We start from the raw sequence: 20,220 nt of genomic DNA on the forward strand, positions 1-20,220 counted from the left end.
TCTTCCCTGCCTGCATGACCTGCAATTTCACTGCATATTTTACCGTTATATGCTCCTGGAAAAAAAGGCAAGACTCTAGCTTTAGTTTGACTATACTAAGTGAGGAAACTGCTCAAGGGGTCACTGGGATTGCATTTTTTGCATGTCTTCGCAAATATCTTCTACAGCTTCTTGGCCACCTGAAAGGCTTACTGAAACTCCTCAGCCCCCATCTCCTTGCACTGACTTTCCTGGGAAGACGGGATTTTGGAAACTGCCACATGCAAGATGCAAACGCAGACTGGGACAGGGTTTGGCAGCTCTTTAACTACTGCTCTTACAGTTTGTGTGCTACTCCTGTTGGAAACAAACAATGCAGAACACACTGATTCATCCAGACGTGCACTGACATAGCTGGGGTAGCAAGCAGTTTTGCTGCTGCTTGTGAAATACCACGAGGGCTGTTGTGCAAGGAGACAAGGAATTGAAGGTGTCCCATGCTCCCATGTACGGCAATGCCTCTTTGCTTAGTGTAGACAAGGCTTCAAGGTTACCACCCCAGAGCAAATTTGTCCTCATTTACAATTTTCTTTTTGTCTTTTCATGGGGAAGGTTCTTCTCTGCTCACCAGCAGGCATAGGGGAACAGCGGGTACTGGCTCCACTCTGCCATGGTCCCGTGGGCATGTCCTGAAGCCCCCTGTGTGTTGTAATCTGTGGAGAAGGCCGAGTAGCTCATTGCCCTGTACTGGCTGTGGGAGGGCACCATCCACTGGCCAAGGCCTTGCTCAGTGCTGTACGGACTGTACATGGGCGCTCGGGCTCCAGGTTTCCCCACCGAGTCCAGAGCCATGTTCACCACTCCTGTATAGTCCTGGGGAGGGGGCAGAGGTGGGGGGAGCGGAGGCAGGTTGGTGAAGCCCTCTGGGAGCTGTTTGGAGTCGTGCTCAGGCACTGTGGCAAGATCCAAAGGGTGGCACCTTGCTCGGAAGTCATTCAAGGCGGCGACGTCGCGGGCGGGAAGCTGCTGGCTGTCCCCAGCTTCATGGAACCTGAGCCCCAAGGGCAGAGAGAAGAGCAAGTCAAACCTACCGCAGCGGAAAACCACTGAAAACCCACAGAGATTCCCCAGGGAAAGGCAGGGCAAGCCCTTAGCATGCCCTCTGCTCCTCACTGTTTCAAACATCCGCTGTCCATTCAAAACAAGCATGTCTACAAGAATCATTTGGCTCTGTACAGGCTTCTTACTCCCTCCATGTGCCTTGTTTCCAGAAGCCTTGACCCGCAGTGGGAATGTGCAATGTGTCAGCTATTTCACAATGATTTCCCACGTGAAGATACTTGCATGAAAGCAAAGTGAGCCATCTTGTTCTCCAATGCACTTACACACACTGCGTATCAGAAGGGGGCAGAGGAGCGTCAGTGCAGTCACTCTCCACCTTCACATGTTGGCTGACTGCACATGAACTCTCCCACGCAGGTACAGCCTCACCTACCGCTTTGTCTTATTGTTAACGTGGATTTTAGCCCAAGCTCTGCTGTCACCCACACAGAGAAACTAAGTGCCAGAGGAGGTAAACTCAGCATGCCCTGGCTCTGGCTAAGTTCTAGCTCGGGCTCACTATAACTCATGTCTGAATTTGCAATGGTAAGGAGGAGGGAAACATCTCTGGAGTCCTGCCACTCCTCCAACACACTTCTGCCAAAGGACAGGCAAGTTCTGTGGTACGCGAAGTTAACTGGGAAAACATTTCAGGACAGGGAAATAAAGAGCACTACTAAGACATGAGCATGCCCAGAAGCAGTGGGTTAGACATAATACAGAAAAGCTTTGTTACAGAGATGTCTCCATGCTGATTGAGTACCTATCACCCAAGCATGGCATGCAAAAGAAAGATATCCTTCCTCACTCACACTGGCTGTTTTTCTTAGGAAATACCCTGTAGAAGAGGAGGCCTCCCATCAGTTTAAGGGTGCCTTTGGACATGAGCACTGAGAGATGGGACTTACCGGTATGTCTGGTAGGATGGTGTAGGCACTTGCTGCTCTCTGGCTGGACCCTCCCTCTGGTCGGCCGGCACCGGTGATGCTGCAGTAAAGGCATGGCTGCCGTTCTGCTCTGAGATCCAGAAGGGGTAGCCGCTGCTAACTGCGATGGGGTTACTCTCTTCCTTCACATCCACATTCTCGTCTTTCTCAAAATCTGACTCACAGTGGGGAAAGAAAGAATGGGGAAAAATGAGAAAGGAGAAGAGAGAGCCAGAGCTCACAACAGTTTATTAGCAGTGGAATTAATTGCAGGATGGTGAAAGGAAACACACTATTACCTCTTCTGCAGTCATACTGCCTTAAGGAACTAGCCCTTTGCTGCTTTTTTCTGTCCTTACACTGTGGTGTTCAGTCCTTCCCTGTCCCCTCTCCCTAGCTGTGCCACTGCAAGCAGCACTGTGAACTGGAACATAGAATGATCACGCTTAAAAATAACCTAACAAAAAGAGTAAAGATTATTTCTAAATGGTATCAGTTCCCCCATCTGCATCACAACCCAGCTGTACAAGCAGCAGTGCTGGCACAAGTGCACAGACAAGAACCAAGGCAGATAGGCAGAAGAAAGCCATGGGCGACACTGCAAGCTGGCATCACTGTTAATACGAAAATGTTTTGAAAGCACAGCCTTTGATCACATGCGGTCACAAAGCATGGCTGGGAGGCTGGTGCATGGAGAGCTGATGAGCAGTCACTAATGCCAAGTGACATGTGAGCAGGCTCCTGTGGACAATACACAGAGTCAGAAGACTTCCTAATCCCTTCCTCATCCTGACACAGACAAACTGAATGTGTGTGCGGGGATATCAGTCAGAAATTAAGAGAGGGAAAGGCCTCACAAAGGATCATCAGTCATCATTTGTTGGCTCATTCTACTAAAAGACATCTCTCTGAGCTGCTTTTCCTGGCTGTCGTCATGGGTGCAAAGTGGGTGCCCTTCAAGGATTACGATTTAAAAGCATAAGCAAGCATCAGAAATCTTAAGCAGCTGAACCCAAACTTCTGTGCTGGGGCTTCCCTCCAGGGCCACCAGCCATGGGCAGGGGCAAGCAGTGCGCTCTCTGCATGCTGGAAGCATCATGTCAGAAAATGCAGTGTTGGAAGAGCGGGCTGCACCGCTTCCTTCTCGCCTGCATAAAGCAAAACCTTCTTTAAACAGGGATGCACTGGTCCTGTCTCACACTTCTCCCTACTTATTCAAGCTGCCGCCTCAGTCATTCCTTATTCCTGGCTGACCTCCCTGAATTAGGGAATTAACACCATTTTCCAGCTCTGCAAAGCCGTATGCAACACCCTTTAGGGGCCCTGCCCAGGCCACTCTCCCCAGACAACAGACACAGCAGAGCTATGTCACTGCCTGGCTTCCTTCCTGTGGCCTAGGCAGTGTTTGGGACTGACTCTGGGTTTGTTGTTATCAAGATTACCACGTTCCTCAGCACCGGACTCCTTTTCCTCAGGCAGCTTCCTCTTCTGGCCCTTGGCTGGACTGGGCTTCTGAGATTTGGCTCGTCCTTCCCTGGGAAGGGAACAGTGCACGGGAGTAGTTTGTAGTTAGTTTTCTACCTAGATAAATACACAAGGGATGCTGGACAAAGGCCTAAGAAGACAAAAAGATGGGATGAACCTCTCTGATGTTCTGCATGTTACATTTCTTCTCACAAAGCAACCTGACAGATCCATGGGGAATGTTTGCCACAGTTGAATTACAGAGTTATGCTGCCTGCCACAAGCACGAGCTTCCAGGGAGAGCTCTTGCCCCACAGGATACTGGGGGTAAATCAGTAAAGGGGTTGCCGCTCCCTTCATGCTTGTACGAAAGGCAAAATCAGAGTGGAAACCTCATCAGGTTTTTTGCAATGAGTTTGTAAGCGTACTCCAGTGTTGGATACACATACTATACATGCGTATAGTAGGGTGGGTGTTTTGCTTAAAAGCAGCCTTTTTGCTAAATGGAAAATGAATCTAAGCTTAGTCAGAAATGATCCTATTATGAGGAGAAAGAACATCTCTGACAGTTTTGAAGGTTAAGTAACAAGAGTCAGATTGGGCCTTTTTCTCCAGGAAATAAGGTGGGGTTTTTTAGGCATAAAATAAAACAAAATCTCAGAAATTTTCATACCATTTTCGGCTTGGAAAAAAAAAAACAAACAAACATTTTTTCCCTCTTTATTACCAGTTTATGGGGTACATTTAAGATTACTTATTTCTTTAAATTCTCGTCCACTGGCTGCGTTCAGACCAGAGAGAAGACCTCACTTGTATTGGTATTCGACTTCCCTCTTGCAGACAAAATTTCCTGCTGGAAGACACACTTTTCCACAACGGAGGAAAGGAGATGTGAGAGCCTTCAAATGTCAGAAGCCAGCTGATCTCACAGGGAAAGAACAATCTACTGTGGACTCCCTTTACCTTTATCACTGCTATTCACATGTCAGATTTCAGTCTAGATCCAAACTACAAGGCAATGTAGGTATCAAATCTGTCACATTTCACACATTTCTGTAGGAAATCCTTTATTTCCTCCCATTCCCCAAGTCTCTTGGGTGGCTTCTATGCAGCATCATTCCCAGATATGGCTAAATGCAATGTCCAGAGCAAAATGCTCTGCAGAACTATCTGGTATACTTTGCTCTGTGGACTAGGGTAGAATTCACAAGTAAACTCTGGTTATACATAAATCAAGATGGAAAAACCAGCTTACCTTCGAGTGTTCTTCCCATGCTCCCGGAAACCTTTAGCAAATGGATTGTTGTCAATTTTCAGCTTTGTGATCTTAAAATAAAGGACCAAGATTCGGTATTGTGGTAACTGGTTGGGCTCATTATTATTTCAAGACCTTCACCTCAGTATTTATCACAACCGGTTTTGGGGGAAGAAGGGCAGGGGTGGGTGTTTGGGGGATGCCCTTGCCACAGCATCTGAGCTCTCCCAGCAGTTCAATCTATTAATTAGGAAGTGAGACAGAGAGAAAAGTGGCTTTCACAGGATCAGTGGGAATTTGAGTGGTATTCATCTGACCAGACAAATATACAGGGCCAGTACCTATATCTGGACTTTTGTCTGTACTTTTTACTGCATTTGGGATTCTGTTAATCACTAACAGGGCACTTAACACAATTAATGTGCATGATTCATCTAATCCCCAAGTAGATGTTTTCTACAAGAACAATAACATGCCGATTTCTTTCCCCTGTACATCACAGGCACCCAGGGTAACTAGCTCTGAACGAGACATCTTCCTCTACATGATTTCTAAAGACAGAATATTTAGCAATGTGTCAAAGGACTTGCACACTGTACCTGCTCATTCTGGTAGGCAGTAACAGAAGTGAAGACAGTCTCAGGGAAGCTGAAGACTTGGAAGATGCTCCAGCGGACACTGAAGAGGTCATCTGCCTGCACAATGTGGAAGCGAGGCTTGTAACGGTGCATGGAGTGGAGGATGATCTGGCGCAGAGACAAAAGGAGAAGGTTTCCATGTGCAACCTGGGACTGTTCACCTAGACAGTACAGACTAAAACCTTCCTTAGCAGGTAGTTAAGAGAGCATAAGGGCCAGGCTGAGGAAGGAAGAGAGGGCCCTTGGATATCTTTTAATTTCCACATGATATAATTTCTCACACACCTCATTTCACTTAACATCTATCTGCAATGAATTCCAAGAGAGCATGGCACAAAGGCCAGCTGCAACCTACGTGCCCATGTTGATCCAGAGTGTTGTTGGTGAGCTTCAGTTTTTGGAAGGAGACAGGTTCTTTCATCCAGTGGCTGCCAGGAGCTGGGGAATCTGGGTGGACATAGGTGCGACAAGGGAGCTGGGGCTCTGCTTTTCCAGCAACTTCCCACTGATCTTTATTCCACTGTGAAGGGAAAGATAGAAATCTAGACCTTAAAAAACCTACTTTTGTTATAAGGAGCCCCGGCAACTTTGCTTCACTGTATCATTTAGTGGATTCCTCTGAGGCAGGCAGTCCTGACAAGTAGCAGATTTTCTCTCATGAGCCATGATCGTGTTACCAAAACAGCTCCAAGTTTAGGCCTCATTTTTCCTCCCCTTCTCCCAGTGGTTGTCAGAGAAGTCTGACATTAATCATGATCAAAATAGTACTGCTTACAATGAAGATTAGTTACATTTCCAGCTGCTCCCCAAGCAAAAGTGACAAATAACTGCAGAGAGGCATAAAATCCACCAATTACTTCTGAACTTTGTCCAAGACAATTTATTTATCAGCCTGGACAGTGAAGCATAAAGATTAATCTGTTTCAAACAAAGATGGAAGAAAAGTATAACTTCTATCATTTAAAGTACTTACCTTGTACCTGAAGTTGTCCACTGGCACAAAATCTACCAGCATGAGGTACTTGGCATATGGGATTAAGCCAGAGACTTTGATTTTGCATTGTGGAAACATGCGTCTGAAGGAGAAATTAAATATACAGTATAAGGATTTCTGTATAAAGTGGATAGTTTCATGATCTACTCAAGCAGCAGGTCACGTTTACTCACTGCTGTGCAAAGTTCTGGTAGCAGTATTTCTACAGGCCAGCTACTGAACATTTTTACTATCTTATTGATGTATTGATTGTCTAATCCTGTGGGTTTAGGTGGAACAGGCACTAAGAGGGCAGCAGTCTCTGATGGCCTGACATGGTTATTGCTTTTGTTCTTCTGACTCCTGTAATGCAACAGTGGAAAACTTAAAGAAAGCATTTGGAATTTGCATGTAGTTCCCAGCTTTATGCAGCTAGCGCAGACCTGGAGCACAGATTAAAGGATTTTCTAGCATGGGTTGTGCTCATCTGAGAACAGATCTAGCTTTCTGTTCCAGTATTCTCTACCACACCACTTTTATCTTCTGACTTTGCAAAAAAGCTTCAACACCTACCTCCGTACCCAAAGGGATTGCTTTAGCTCACAGCAGCTGACATAATGCATTACAATTTCATATTCCTTCACTGCAAGCTCCCCAACACGTGACTCGAATTTGAATTTTAGAGTAGCCTGCCTGCACAGATCATTACCATTCTATGCCACGTTCTCATCTGCACTTGCAGAATCAAACCCAGGTATTTACTGCTCATCTGCTCCTGCCCGCAATGGAGGCGAAGGAAGTTCAGGGCACTTTCCAGAGCAACCTCCCAGCAACAGGAAGAACATCAGTGTTAAGTACTGAGATAAGAGCAGAGAAGATTTCACAACACATCAGTCCCACAGTGACCTTTTGCACTTCGCAGCTTGGCCCTCTAGGACATCCTGAAAACACAAGCCTTCTGCCAGAGGCAGGGAGATGTGCATAACTGGCTAACAGTTTAAGAGCCACCATGCAAAAAAAGAGTGCTCAGAGTTTTGCAAACAGATTGGAAGGGTGTGGTGCAGGCAGCTGTCCTGTTCCCCTCACCTGCCAGATTTGGTGATGATCATCTCAGTTCCTATCTGATGAAACTTCATCCAGAGCCCCATGTCCTCCAGGGTGACCACAATGGAGCTCTGCGGGTAGGGCTCCAGGCTGGGGGAAGGAAGTGCGTCACATGGCGCTTTCACGTCTAGGAGGGAGAGAAAACAGTAACTTCAGACAGGCAGGAGGGGAGCTGGCACAAAGCAGCCTCTCCTGCTCCGAGGCAGGACTCCTGAGAAGCAGCACCCAAGTCAGCCTCCCAGTACCTGTACTCACAGCTACCAAATTTCACATGCTGTTGTAACAGATGGGCTCTACATCTGGCCACTCACTCCTCCTGCCTAGCCCAAAAACTTCTCAGCTCCAAATCAGTGCACAGTGCACAGCCCTGGTTTAGCTCAGGTAGCTGAATGTTGTGATTTTATCCAGGAAAGGTCCAGGTGCTGCCAAGAGCTAGGTAGTCTGTGCCACAATAAACCTCTTAAAGAAAATCCATTATCTTCCTTCCAAGGTTTTTTTTTGTTGTTGTTGTTACTTAGTAGACTCAGAAGGCATAAAGGCTTATTCAACAGGTTTGATTTTAGCTGATAAGTCCTTTTGTAAAGATCTGTGTGTTGAACAAATTGAACTTGATATCCTTTATTCCACAACTCTGACTGCTAGGTAGCCACAATCTACTTTTATTCCTGTACTGGACAAAACACTTTACCAAGAGAATAAAAAAGGATTGGAAATATTTTAACTGTAGCAGTGGGAGAAAACAACAGATATTCGGTAGTAGAGGTGAAAAATGACTCCAGAGGACTACAAAGGGATAGACAGGAGATCGAGATGTAAGTGGAGACAGGAAAGGGAGGAGACGGAGCTGGACCAGGGAATATTCCCAAAAAAAGGATGGCTGGTCTGAACTGGACATGGAGATGGAGACCACTGAGATGCCTGTGACGGCAGCAGAAGGTGCTCTCTTCAGTAGCATACCCTGGCATGTCAGGAGAGCTGTTGGCAACAAGACTGCACTTTCTTTTACAGGCAGAGGACTAATCATGCTCCTGGGGAAGGGAAAACTACCCCAGAGAAACTTCAGTGCTGCCGTACCTACCTCCTCTGCAATGCTGTTTGGATTAAAAACCTTCCATAGGAGCTCTTAACATAAAGCTAATGTAACACACACAAGATCACTGCGGCCATAGTGAAAAGCTTGGGCAGAAAAAGATTTAGTTTGTGTGGCCTGGTGTAGCTGCTGGTGGACTGATTTCAAAGCCAGCAAGGCTTTGCTAACACTGCTCTGTGTACGAAGAACGTATCAGTAAGTCTGCTTGACTCAGAGGGTGCTCACAGCCGCAGCACTGTCCTCAGTTTAATGAGGGCAGGCCACCCTTTCTGGGTGTTGTGTTACCAGCCGTGGCTATTTGTTTAGAAGGGAGATTTTTCTGCCTCTTAACCTCGATTAGATTTTATTCACAGCATATCAGAAATAAGGGATTTTATCACCTTGTTACAGTTTTCCTGGGTAATATCTTTAAAAGAATAAGCATGAAAATTAGGCAACTACCTCCAGAAAAAACAGCTTCTTTCACAAAGTGACATATTTCCACAAAAACAACCCGATGCAAGCCTAAGGGCTTCTTCCCACTATATTAGGAATTAAGAAACGTTTAAACATAATTCTGCCAGTTTGTAAAGGTCTTTAGACATTTAAAAAAAAACAAAAAAACTTTACCCTTTTTTCTGCTTTGATCCAACATTAATGAACTGGCTAAGAAGTGACACCTAGTTTGCTCACTAAGATTAGCCTGTTAACATCTTCCTACTAAAGCTTCCCTCATATCCTCTTGCAGAGACATGAAAGCTGCCATGAGACTATGCATTCGGTAGCTCAGTGCAGCACATGTATCAAAAGGAGTTACAATAAAATTGGGCTGATTTCCCACAGGAGTCATCCAGTCACAAATACATGCAAACAGATTTTGATTAGCTCGACAGATGCTCACTCCTTCCCCCAAATGAATTTTACAATTAACATTTTTGTAAGCAAATTCCAATGCCATTAAATGAGACTACAACAAGGGAGATCTCAGGAGTCCTTACTGAGAGACTTCCAACAATGAAATCAAAAAGAATGAAAGTAAAAGGAGTTCAGTACTGAATTAAAAATCAAAGGCAGATGTTATAATCTGTTTTTACCAAAATGATTCCACAACACACCTGTATGAGTGACAGGGAGAAAGAGCTGCACATACAATAAACATTGCAGCAAAGACTTCAAAATGTCGTTAATGTTCTTCTTGTCACAGCTTTTGTGTGCCCAGTCAGAGGCTGAGAAACAGGATATTTACAGCTTCAATGTGGATCTGGACCACGGCAATAATTGAGCCTTCTAATAGACCCTCACTGCTGACAACAAAGTCATGTGCAATCAGCTTCACAGGGATTCTGCAGTGGTGGATCCATTTGTAGGATCTATTTCAGATGTGTTTTGCAGAGCCAAAGGCTGGCTTGCAAATTCACTCCTAGTTTGTGCCCATCCAACTAGTGTCAAGACTCACGCTCACGTCTTCCCCACAAAGATGCCTGTGTGTTGGAACTACACCACAAGGAGCTTTGTGGCAGGGCATCCAAGCACTGCACTGGATTTGTTAGGTCTGTACTTCTGATGTTTCCTCTTCTGCATAACTTAGGTTTTAAGGATTACTTGAAAGAGACTTAAACATCTTCCAAGAATTTTAGTTCCAAACTACTTTAAAACTATTCATTACTATTACCGTACTATTACCACACACAGTGCTTTTTGAAACATATGCCAATATGAAGGTGTAGAGCTGCTATGATAAAGGCCAGCACTGAAAATTAAGAGATCTTCATTCTATTCCGTGCTTGATTTTAAAGCCCTTATACAAACAAGACCAGTTTGTGCTTTGGTTTGTGTCTAGATTAGGCTGTACGTATCTTTTTCCTATCTTGGAGATGGAAAGGAGAGAAAGGGAAATGAGAGTAAATTCTGTAATGCTTGGAGGGAAAGGAACAAAGATCTTTGAACAGAAGATGCTGGAGATTAATCCACTCACTGAAAGCAGCCCCTTAATTAATTGTCAATTACTGAGACAATTATATGATTTCAGAAAATCTGTTGCAGACTTCCCATAAATACAGGCTAGGGTTTGCAATAGTGGGAAACTCCAACCAGGCAAAAGGTGCGTTTCTTATCTTTATCAAAAGTGGTTATTATTACATTTGTTTCTGTTTTATTCTCAGCAAAGTCTCATGCTAACAGCTATCTAGCGTTCACAGGGAAGAGACACACATCAGTATAAAAAGCTATCTGATAAATTAATTTTGCCAATAACCCATGAAACCCATGTTTTCTGACCTTATATATGCCAGTAGGAACACCTGGAAGAAACCTCACTTCTTGGAGCCACAAAGCTTTTTTGGCACTAACGAAAGGACTGTGTTTCTACAAGTGCAATGGCTTCACCTCTCAAATGCACGCAGTCATATTTCTGCTGTGTAGGGTCATACATCATAAACAATGCAATAAGAAAATAAGATGACTTCTGAAAGAGTTGAAATCCTTAACATAATAAAATACTGAAATGGGTGATTTTCATTTTCGCGCTTTTGCATAAGCCAAAGTTCTCTTGATGTGACAGAAATCAGTATGAATCAGATCAGCACCCTATGGATGGCTTTATAAAAACCCCAAAACAATGGTGAAGTTGGAAGTCATCATAAATGTATTTTGCTTATGAAACAACACATTACAGCGGTAGAGAAAAGAAGGTGAGAATACCCAGCCACCTCTAACGGGTAGGTGAACTGCATACCTAAACTAGGTAAAGAGTCGTTTCCTACCAATGCAGAGGAAAACATGGGACTAAAGCTGGGTTTCAGTTATACTGACACATGCAGTGCCCCTGGACTGGTCTTTAGTTTTCCAATGCATTATCTGCCATTGTGTCCAACTGATCATGCCCCACACAGAGGTTAATAAAGAGGTTAATAACTTGCTGTAAGAAGGACTGATGAAGAAAACCATAAATAAAACCCTATGGAAATGAAAAAAAAAAAAAAACACCGCTGTGTTTGGGCATAAAACGCTGGTAGAAGTTGGGGGGTATGTCTGCTTGGAGTTTATATTTTCAAAGGGCAGAAAAAAGATAGGGGCAGGCAAAACAGACAGTTTGCATCTGAACTATCAGCAATATATGAAATATTTCCAAACCTTCTATGGCCTTCAAACCCAAAGGAACTCATCATGCTACTTTTCAGACAACATGCAAATAACACCTTCAGTGAATGATCACATTGCACAAGGTGATCCAGATAAGGGAGTTTGGGGCAAAACCAGGAGTGAAGCTCTGCTACCTTTGCAAAAGATCTTCCACAGCTCACAGAGAACACTCAAAACTGCAATTGCTCATCTGTTCCTACAACAAAATTTAGAAATTATCTCTAGCCACACACATACTATAAACACTGGTATCCCTTCAGGTTGGCTTGTTCTCTTTCTAAAATTATTGTGCATTCTTGGCATATCTCTAGGATCTTTCTGCGCAATAGGGAATAGGAGGGAGTCCTTTACCTACCTGATAAAACTTGCATTTTTCCATGTACTGTGGAGTCTATGAAGTTGCTCAGCCACCAGAGTCCTTAAAAAGGGAGCCCAAATAGTCCAGTTCAAAAGCAGGTCTGATTTCCTGCAGCACGCAAAAGCCCTTCCATCTGAGATCCAGTGTCAAGAGTGACTGAGATGAAGATGGGACTCCAAGCACAGCTAGCCAAGGTGAGTTCCTGTTTTATGGAGGCTAATGAGCAGGGAGGAGCTTCTCGCCAGGGCTGTCCCCTTGCAATCCTTTGATGTCCAAAGGGACAAAGAGAGGAAGGATCTGCAGCAATGGCTGGGGCTAAGGGAAGAAAATCAAAGAGAATTAACATGGCTTTGACATACAGGAAACCCTACAGGGGAAATGCACCTTGATTTACTGCTAACGCACTTTTAAACAAATAGAGACAAAACCAAAAATATTAGTTAAAGACTTACCTACAAAATAAAACCTTAAATATTTTAAGGCTATTCCAATGATTTGATATAATTTTCCTGGCCATTCCAAGGATTTGATATAATTTTCATCTCCAAGCACAGAATCACTTTACTGTTGATTTCTGGTATCAGAATCAGGACTGTATTGAGCTGTTTATTCCCCAAGCGAGTGATTAACAGTCTGTGGAAAACTTGAGTTTTGAGAGTTTTATCCCAGCTCAAATCTGGGATACTGCGATAACGTATACGTTTACCAAAAGATATCTTCTCCACTCACAGAAATGCAGTTGATGGTACAGTGTTACCTACCTAACCAACCTCTCCATTCACAGACTTTAACTGCACAGTTCATTTTCCTGTTGTATTGCGGTTTTTTTTGGCATGGTCCTCACCGCTGCATCAGACGTTCTCAGGTTCATAGCTGAGGCTGCTCTGCACATGATACCTTTACAGCTGAGCTTTGTGACTGAAAGCTGCAGTTGCTTTAATGACACAGCTATGCTAGCACATCGTTTTCCTGGCAGCAAACTCCTTCAGCTGGCACCTTCCAGCACTAGTGCAAGTGATCTAAAAGTCTCAGGCGTGGAACAGGCACTGGTTTTATTTAGGCCTGCTCTTACTGAACGAAAGGCTGTGCACAAGCTGAAGGACTTCAGTGTTTTCCCTTAATTAGTTTATTCTGCAAGTGTGACCATTAGCTTTTGTACTTACAAGTGCTTACAAGTGCTAAGAGACAGCAATCAAGCCTCATGCTTCAGGTCACAAACCAGTAGCTACACCTCAGTGAAGAAGGGAATTCTATGCATTCATGTACAGAAACAGCTATACTAACATTTACAGGTCAGAGATGGTGTTCAAAAAGAGGAGGTCAAAAGCAGGACATCAGTCTAGATGGGCCAGAGGTGGATCCTGCACAACAAATTCAGGAGTTCTTCATTTCAAAGAGCGTTGCTGGAAGGCTGCAGCTGATTCATGGTCTAGTTTTGCTCCCAATAAAACAAACACTTTTTATTTTGTCAATGACATTATCGGGATATGGATTTTTAGTCTGACAGGCAAAACATTCTGAATTTATTTACAGTCAGTTCCTATAGAAGAACATGCCTTTAGTTCTGCTTTTACTGCCTTTTGGAGCAGGCAATGCAACACCATGCAAAGAGGACAAAGGAATTTAATCAGAGGAGGGACCGGCTCTTTTTCACTATTACTTTGAATTTTAGGCATTCTGGTACTGCGGGGGATGGGGGCAAGAAAGGCCAGTGTTTATTGTGGCAAGGAAGAACATCTAAAAGAAAGGGGTTAGAGAGTTTGATAAGTCCTGAGGAGGATTTTATAGCAGGAGATGATCCACTGGCTCCTGGCAACTTTGAAGGACCACATCCAGCCTTCCTGACAACCCTTTAAAACTACTGGATAACACAGCAGACCACCCTCAGCTAACTCGGGGGCATCCAGAACTAGGGGCTCAGTACCACTGAGGAAGAGGCTATCATGTAGTGGGGTAACATCAACTTGTAGTTCAGCTGGAGATTATTTATTACACGTGTGGAAAAATATATTGGAAGGAAAAAGATCAGCTGTAAACGGTATCAAGGTCAAATCTCCTCTGCTTGTACTTGCAGAGCCACTACCAGACACAAATGGACCAGGATGCAGAAATGCTTTTCTGCTCTGCTACAAAAGGGAAGCCAGCATCAAATCTGCTCCGTGTCCTGCTTTTGTAATGCTAGTAGTTTAACTGCAAAAAGCAAAAAAGACGACCATAATGAGAATCTGAAAAAGGAAAATGGAACAAAAATTGGGTCATATTCAAGCTAGCAGTGAGATGGATCAACATCCCACACAGTTAGAATCTGCACAACAGCAGCAGCAGCACTGGGAATTTCAGACTCTTCACCTGACAATAGCGTGGGATGTGTATCATGACTTACTGCTTCTTCCACGAAAGGGGATCAGATGGTCTCCTGCTGCCACTTCATTTGCACACTGCGAATCAGCATGTCTAGAGAACACACATTTGCTACAAGTACTCAGATCCTTTTGGCTTTTCCCAGCTGATTGATGGGGAAGGTGGAGTCATTAATTACGCATGACTAGTTAACAACTAGCTTTCTCCCAGCCATTCCAGTTGCACTGGAGAGGTTTTAAAAGTGAAAAAAAATAAAGTGAATTTGTTACTATTCCTGGCAAGCGTGGCTAACAGGAGCAATCCTCATGAAATTCATCACTAGAAAAGGGGGATGTAGCAGATTACCCTCCTGTCTGTCTGCCCTCAGAGCCCCCTGGGCAGTTCGCTGGGAAATCAGAGGTGAACGTGCTGGTGTCTAACAATTCACTGGCAAATCGGAGGATAGGGGGAGGAAAGGGACGGGAGAGAGAGTGGATCTGATATGTGTAAGTCAGTGACATACACAGCTCTGCTCCAAGCTCATTTACAAGCAGCAGGTAAAAATCCTGCTTTGCCTAGCTCTAACAGTAGGCTCTCCTGCTACGCTGAAGGGGATGAGCTAGGGCAGCACAGAAGGGAGGGGTCGTATGATGACAAAAGCAGAAGTCAAGAGCTTTTTGCTTTGCAACTCTTTGAGGAGGTGATTAGAAAGAAACATTCCCCTCTGTGTTTTGTAGTAAGGCAAATGTTTTCTGGCACTTCTCCCGCACGTGAAGCTTTAACCCTTCACACTCAACAGGCCCCGCAGGGAACTGGCCAGCACACACACCCTCCCCCACTCCTACCTTCTGAACTGAGAGCTCTTTGAGACGGGGTGATCACTTTGCCATCTCTGGCTGATGATGAGGGCTCTCAGACCACAGAAGAGCAGATAACGTGTGTCAGCTGGAGGCTTTGGCTATCAGGATCTGAGTCTGCAAGTGGCTGCACAGGATGCACCACCTCCATCCAAGCAACATTTCCAGACACCATTCTGCCCTAAGAACAAGCTCAAGCACAAGGCATGGAAGTTACTCTCAGGGAGAAGACTGCTGAAATGCAACAGAAACCAGATTAGTAATAACGATCTTTTGAATGAGCCAGTCTTGGATCATTTGCTGATCTGTATGAGCACCCTGGTATGGCAGACAGCAATGCAGCCACCTCAGGCTTCCCTCTGTGCACATTGTTGTGAGAAAGCATTATCACAACAGCTTTAATAAAGGTGGGCTTAAGTGAAACAGTGGTGTCTGCCTGAGTTTGTAAAGCCAGATAAAGTAACACGAAGACGTGTAAACTGCATTTAAGAAATACTCCCCTCTAAAACATGAAGATTGCCTTTCTGCCATTTAAATGCAACTCACTTAGGAGATTCCTGCTAGGTGCATGTAGGCCACGGTCTCAGAGCATCTTGGCAACTCTTTACGAAGGGTACTCTGCCATCTGCATAGGATGAGTACTGAAAATATGGGAAGATAGTGTGTCATTAACAGGACTCAAAATCAAAAAAATAGTCAGCTACATATTTTCATACTTAATTAAAAACATGAAGCAGCCTCAGACTCTCCAGTCAACTTTAAAGCCCACCAATCTGTCCCTTAACTATAGGCTCAGCCTGCTGCAGAGCAAATGGGGCCTGACCACGCACACCCAGGGCAGTAGGGAAAAGAAATGTTCTTCCAGAGTAAAAAAACCAACCAAACAAACAAACAAAAAAACTATTACTCCTACAGCTGTGTTAGCCTTGAAGCATGCTTCTCCCTGTCCTTGTTAGTGACCAATATCCCATACAGAAAATAAGGAAATAAGAGTGCAACTTCAGCCAGACACTGAGCTGACTAAGTGAACTGAGCAGGGTCCGTCAGGATAGAGAGGTCTGGCTCTGGCAGCATGGGCAGTCTGAAGTCAGGCAGGTTTATAAGCCAGTCTCTGTATGGGGAGGCTACAGGAACAGTAAAAGCCTGCAAAGTGTTTTAATATCCTCTGGTAAAGTATTAATTAAAATTTCCTGTTGTGGTAGGCATAAGGAACAGTGTCTTCCTGGTTCCTTACAGCAGTTCCAATAGCACAGTATTTTCTTCTTATGGTGGGAAATGGTACTTTTTTTTTTTCTTTAAGCAGCTGGGTTGGATGGCTTTTTCCTGGTAAAAGCTGTCTGCTGTCTTCAAGGCATGTTACACGTGCATTTGCATTCAGCCATTCCTACACTGGAACCCATGCAAAGGCCCCAGCGAAGGCAGCCCTTTGTAGGGCTGAAAGCCCCGTGCTGAGTCCCAAATTGTGTTACCCTCAAAATTTTCCTGGCACTCTCAGCAAGCAAAATCACATTTGGTAAAACAAAACAGTTGGTTGGAGAGGGCCTGTTGGTAACAGCTCGATGTTAAATTCACAACAGGGCCTCTGGACTGAGGTGCAGTGTGCTGGGGAGGTTGGCCACATATCTGTGCCCACCCTGAGAAAGGCTGCATTTAGCAGGGACGGGGACCTTTTGGGGAAGGGAACATGTGAAAGTTGCCCATGCAAATGAAAAGCAGTACATTAGAAGTTTAACAGAGGCTTTTCCTCTCGCAGGTTTGTGGATTGAGGTATCTGACCACAAAGCTGTGGCTCCTGAACTAAAAAGCACACGGTCTTCTGTCTCCCCTTTATCACATCCGCCCTCCCCAGCTCTCCTGGAATATGCACCCACTTCTCCCAGCAGTTAGTTAGCATTGAGACAAGAAGGGAAATACTTAACAGCCACTTAACACTGAAGGCTGATTTTGGCCTCAAAGGCTACAGTCCAGAGTCAAATGCAAAATATTTCTGTCTAGAGCTCTTTCAAGTTTTCACAGACTCCTGATGTTAGGTGCACTGTTTTCCTGTCAACCCATTGTGTCTCCCAGACGCAGCTCAGCACTCTGTCCCACTCTAATCCACAAAAGTTACCTTTTTTGAAGGACTTTACAGCTCAGAGGCAACAAGAACAGCTTTGCCACACAGCAGAGGAAAGTGTCAGAAGCACAACGCGGCATAGTGCTGTCTGTCCTCCCCTGCACTGGGGAAGGCTCTCTGCCCCTGCACACCTGGGTCCCTGCAAGGTAGCATAAAGGACCAGCCTTAGAAAACAGGCAGCAAACAGCTCTGGGTTAACACCCATGCAGAAATATTTTTGTACAGATACACACGCACACACAGACAAAGAGACACAAAACACAAAGAGAAGCATTAGGCAAAGCTTAAAAATTGCTGGCAGTTCAATTTAACCATGAACTGAGATCAGGAAAAAATCCTGAGCAGAATGGATTGTGCTGAATGGAAGGCCAGCTGACAATGCTTCAGCAGTCTGCTAAAAAGCTGACCTTTACAGGAAAAAGCGGCAGGCCAAGCCCAGAAGCTTGTATCTGAACTTTTTCGACTTCTGAGATTGCAGATACACTGTAATACTGCTTTGGTTTCTGCAAAGGATTCTTTCTGTTGGTGTGCAACTGTTCATCAAGGGAAGAAACTAACAGATAAAAAGCCAGACTTGAATGATTCAAGTCAGTTTGCAAACCATTTTGGTTTGCCAACACAGATTTGTTCTATCAGATTCCTAAGAAAATTTTCATACACTTTTTATCATAGCAAGGTTCTAATCAAAACATGAAGTCCGTAAACAGAGTATAATTCCCTATCAAAGGGACTGTCTTCAAAGAGCTTATGAAAATGAAGATTTAAAGGTTTTAGAATTTAAAAATAAAGACTTGTGAGCTCTACAGAGCTGAGTAGAGAACTTTGAGAAAGATAATGAACAGCACCTGAAAGCATTAGAGAACAGAACAAACTGTATGTAGAAGATTTTGATTCACAGCATTTTACAACAAACCACGTTTCACTTTACTAAGGTATTTTATGAATGCATTTTTTATTTTTTCCCTTTTATATTATTATTTATCTATTCTTAAAAAATAACAACAATTTATATGGCCACAGGTTACACACTACTCTGCCCACACTTCACAGGAAGAAGGGGACTGAGCCCACAGGATGTCTAACCAACCTGTAGAGCCTGAGCTGAGCTATTTATAGGATCTCCCATAAAAACAAAGTGAATGCCAAGACAGATTCACACAATACATCCCGCAAAACTGTTTTTGAAAGCTGATATAGAGCATTATGATGGAACACATATAACCTGTAGGAAAGTCTGAAGCCAGTAACAAAAAGCTGGAAATATCTACTCATTTTAAGCAGAAAGTCCTTGGATAAAATCCGAACCATACTTTTTCTCACTTAACTTGTTCATCCCCTGGTAGCAAAATGATACTGGTGTCCACAATAGCAAGATTCAGGTAAGAAACCTTCTACATCACCAATAACAGAAAAAAGCACCTGTCAGATTTCACGGATTCCTCAAGTCTGCAAGGGGATGAGGCTGTCATAAATGTACATTAAGTTACATGATCAAACACAGCTTCCGCTTAGCCATTTTTCTGCAGTCCCTAACTCGTCTAGAATTTTCCTCAGTTCTTCTAGTATTAACAAATTCCTCATACTCAGTCTTCGTTGCTGCCAAGGGCCAGGGTACAAACTCCAGGCAGGATCACAGACCCCCAGTTCCCTCCCCCTCCCCAGCAGATTGTGAAACATTTATGACCTGGCTCTTATGGCTCTAGAGGTGCCGAACAGCCTCCCCCCCCCAAGTCTCAGCTCCTGATGGACAGCTACAGACCAACTTTTAGCCGGTTTGGTCCGTAGTTGTGGATTTTATTGCCCAGTTTGTCTCTTCAACTCACATTTGCAAGCTCCAGAGTAGATTTTTCCCTGGGTAACACTCTGTAGCTCAAAGAACTCTTCTTGTTTTTATTACATCCTTAGTGATTAAAGGGATATTTAAACCTCACAATGCTCCCTGCTGTGAATATAAAAGCCTGGCATCATTTTGGATAGATGTGTTTAAAAAAAATAAATTAAAAATTAGCCCTCCTATAGCGGACAAATGCTTTTAAGTTGTTAAGAACATCAGGCACTTGAATGATTTAAATACATTGTTTGCAGTTCCTTGAGAGACCAAGGGACAACCCATGGCTTTGAGCTATCTGAACAATTAGACAGAGAGTTCCACTTGCAGTGAGGACAATGGAGGTGTGTAATGGTTATATTATACTGAAAACACTCCATTTCATCTACTGATGAATAAATGACTTAGAATTATTTTCCTCTCTAACCTGGCAATCACTAATGCACACATAACAGGTTCCAATCCTAAAAACACAATCCTTGCTTTTGTGATGGAAAAACTGTTTTTAAATGACTGGCATTTTACAAGCTAATCTGTGCCTGTCAACCAAACATAGATACAAACAACAGTATAATGTAAACTCTATAGAAATATCAAAGTTCTGCTAAAAAGAGTGCTGGGGAATATGCAGGAGGAAATGAAGTCATATTTGAGAGCAAGCATTCCTTCTGAGCACAGATTAGATGGCTATCAATAATGGCCTTACTGGTTTTGCCACCTCCTAATACTGTAGTTGCTAGTTTAAGCTTCTCCAGGGAGCTACTGCTGGAGTTAGATTTGGTGAGAGTTAAACATGCCTGCAATGCAGGTTTGCACTCACCGCTAAGGAGCTCAGAGAATTCCTCCTCACTGCTAGCTTGCCTTACTGGTTGGTGCTGTTCAGTTTCTTCCTCCTAATACAAAGTTTTAAAAAAAAAAAAAAGAAAGAAAGAGAGAGAGAGAGAGATTATCACAAGGTGCAAGGAATATTCACACTTGTGCATGCACAAGTGTGCACCTTGTGGCCCATCTTGAGCTTTTACTGATACTTTTCTCATGACCAAGGTATTTAAAAAGGAGCTTTCCTGTTTG

At 43.9% G+C, this 20,220-nt stretch overlaps 1 protein-coding gene across 1 annotated transcript; it reads right to left on the bottom strand.

Annotated features, from left to right (window-relative positions):
* Positions 1-603: 603 nt before the first annotated feature.
* On the bottom strand, positions 604-12,265 carry LOC118252883 (T-box-containing protein TBX6L). Its single transcript, XM_035556652.1, has 9 exons — positions 12,006-12,265; positions 7,423-7,567; positions 6,337-6,439; positions 5,719-5,883; positions 5,325-5,471; positions 4,726-4,796; positions 3,449-3,540; positions 1,989-2,181; positions 604-1,030 (listed from the first exon to the last, which is right to left on the bottom strand). Exons 1-9 carry the CDS (start codon positions 12,019-12,021, stop codon positions 604-606), a joined length of 1,359 nt encoding a protein of 452 aa, XP_035412545.1. The 5' UTR covers positions 12,022-12,265.
* Positions 12,266-20,220: the final 7,955 nt, after the last annotated feature.

The sequence above is a fragment of the Cygnus atratus genome, chromosome 17 (genome assembly GCF_013377495.2).
Source record: "Cygnus atratus isolate AKBS03 ecotype Queensland, Australia chromosome 17, CAtr_DNAZoo_HiC_assembly, whole genome shotgun sequence".
Taxonomy (NCBI): Eukaryota; Metazoa; Chordata; class Aves; order Anseriformes; family Anatidae; genus Cygnus; species Cygnus atratus.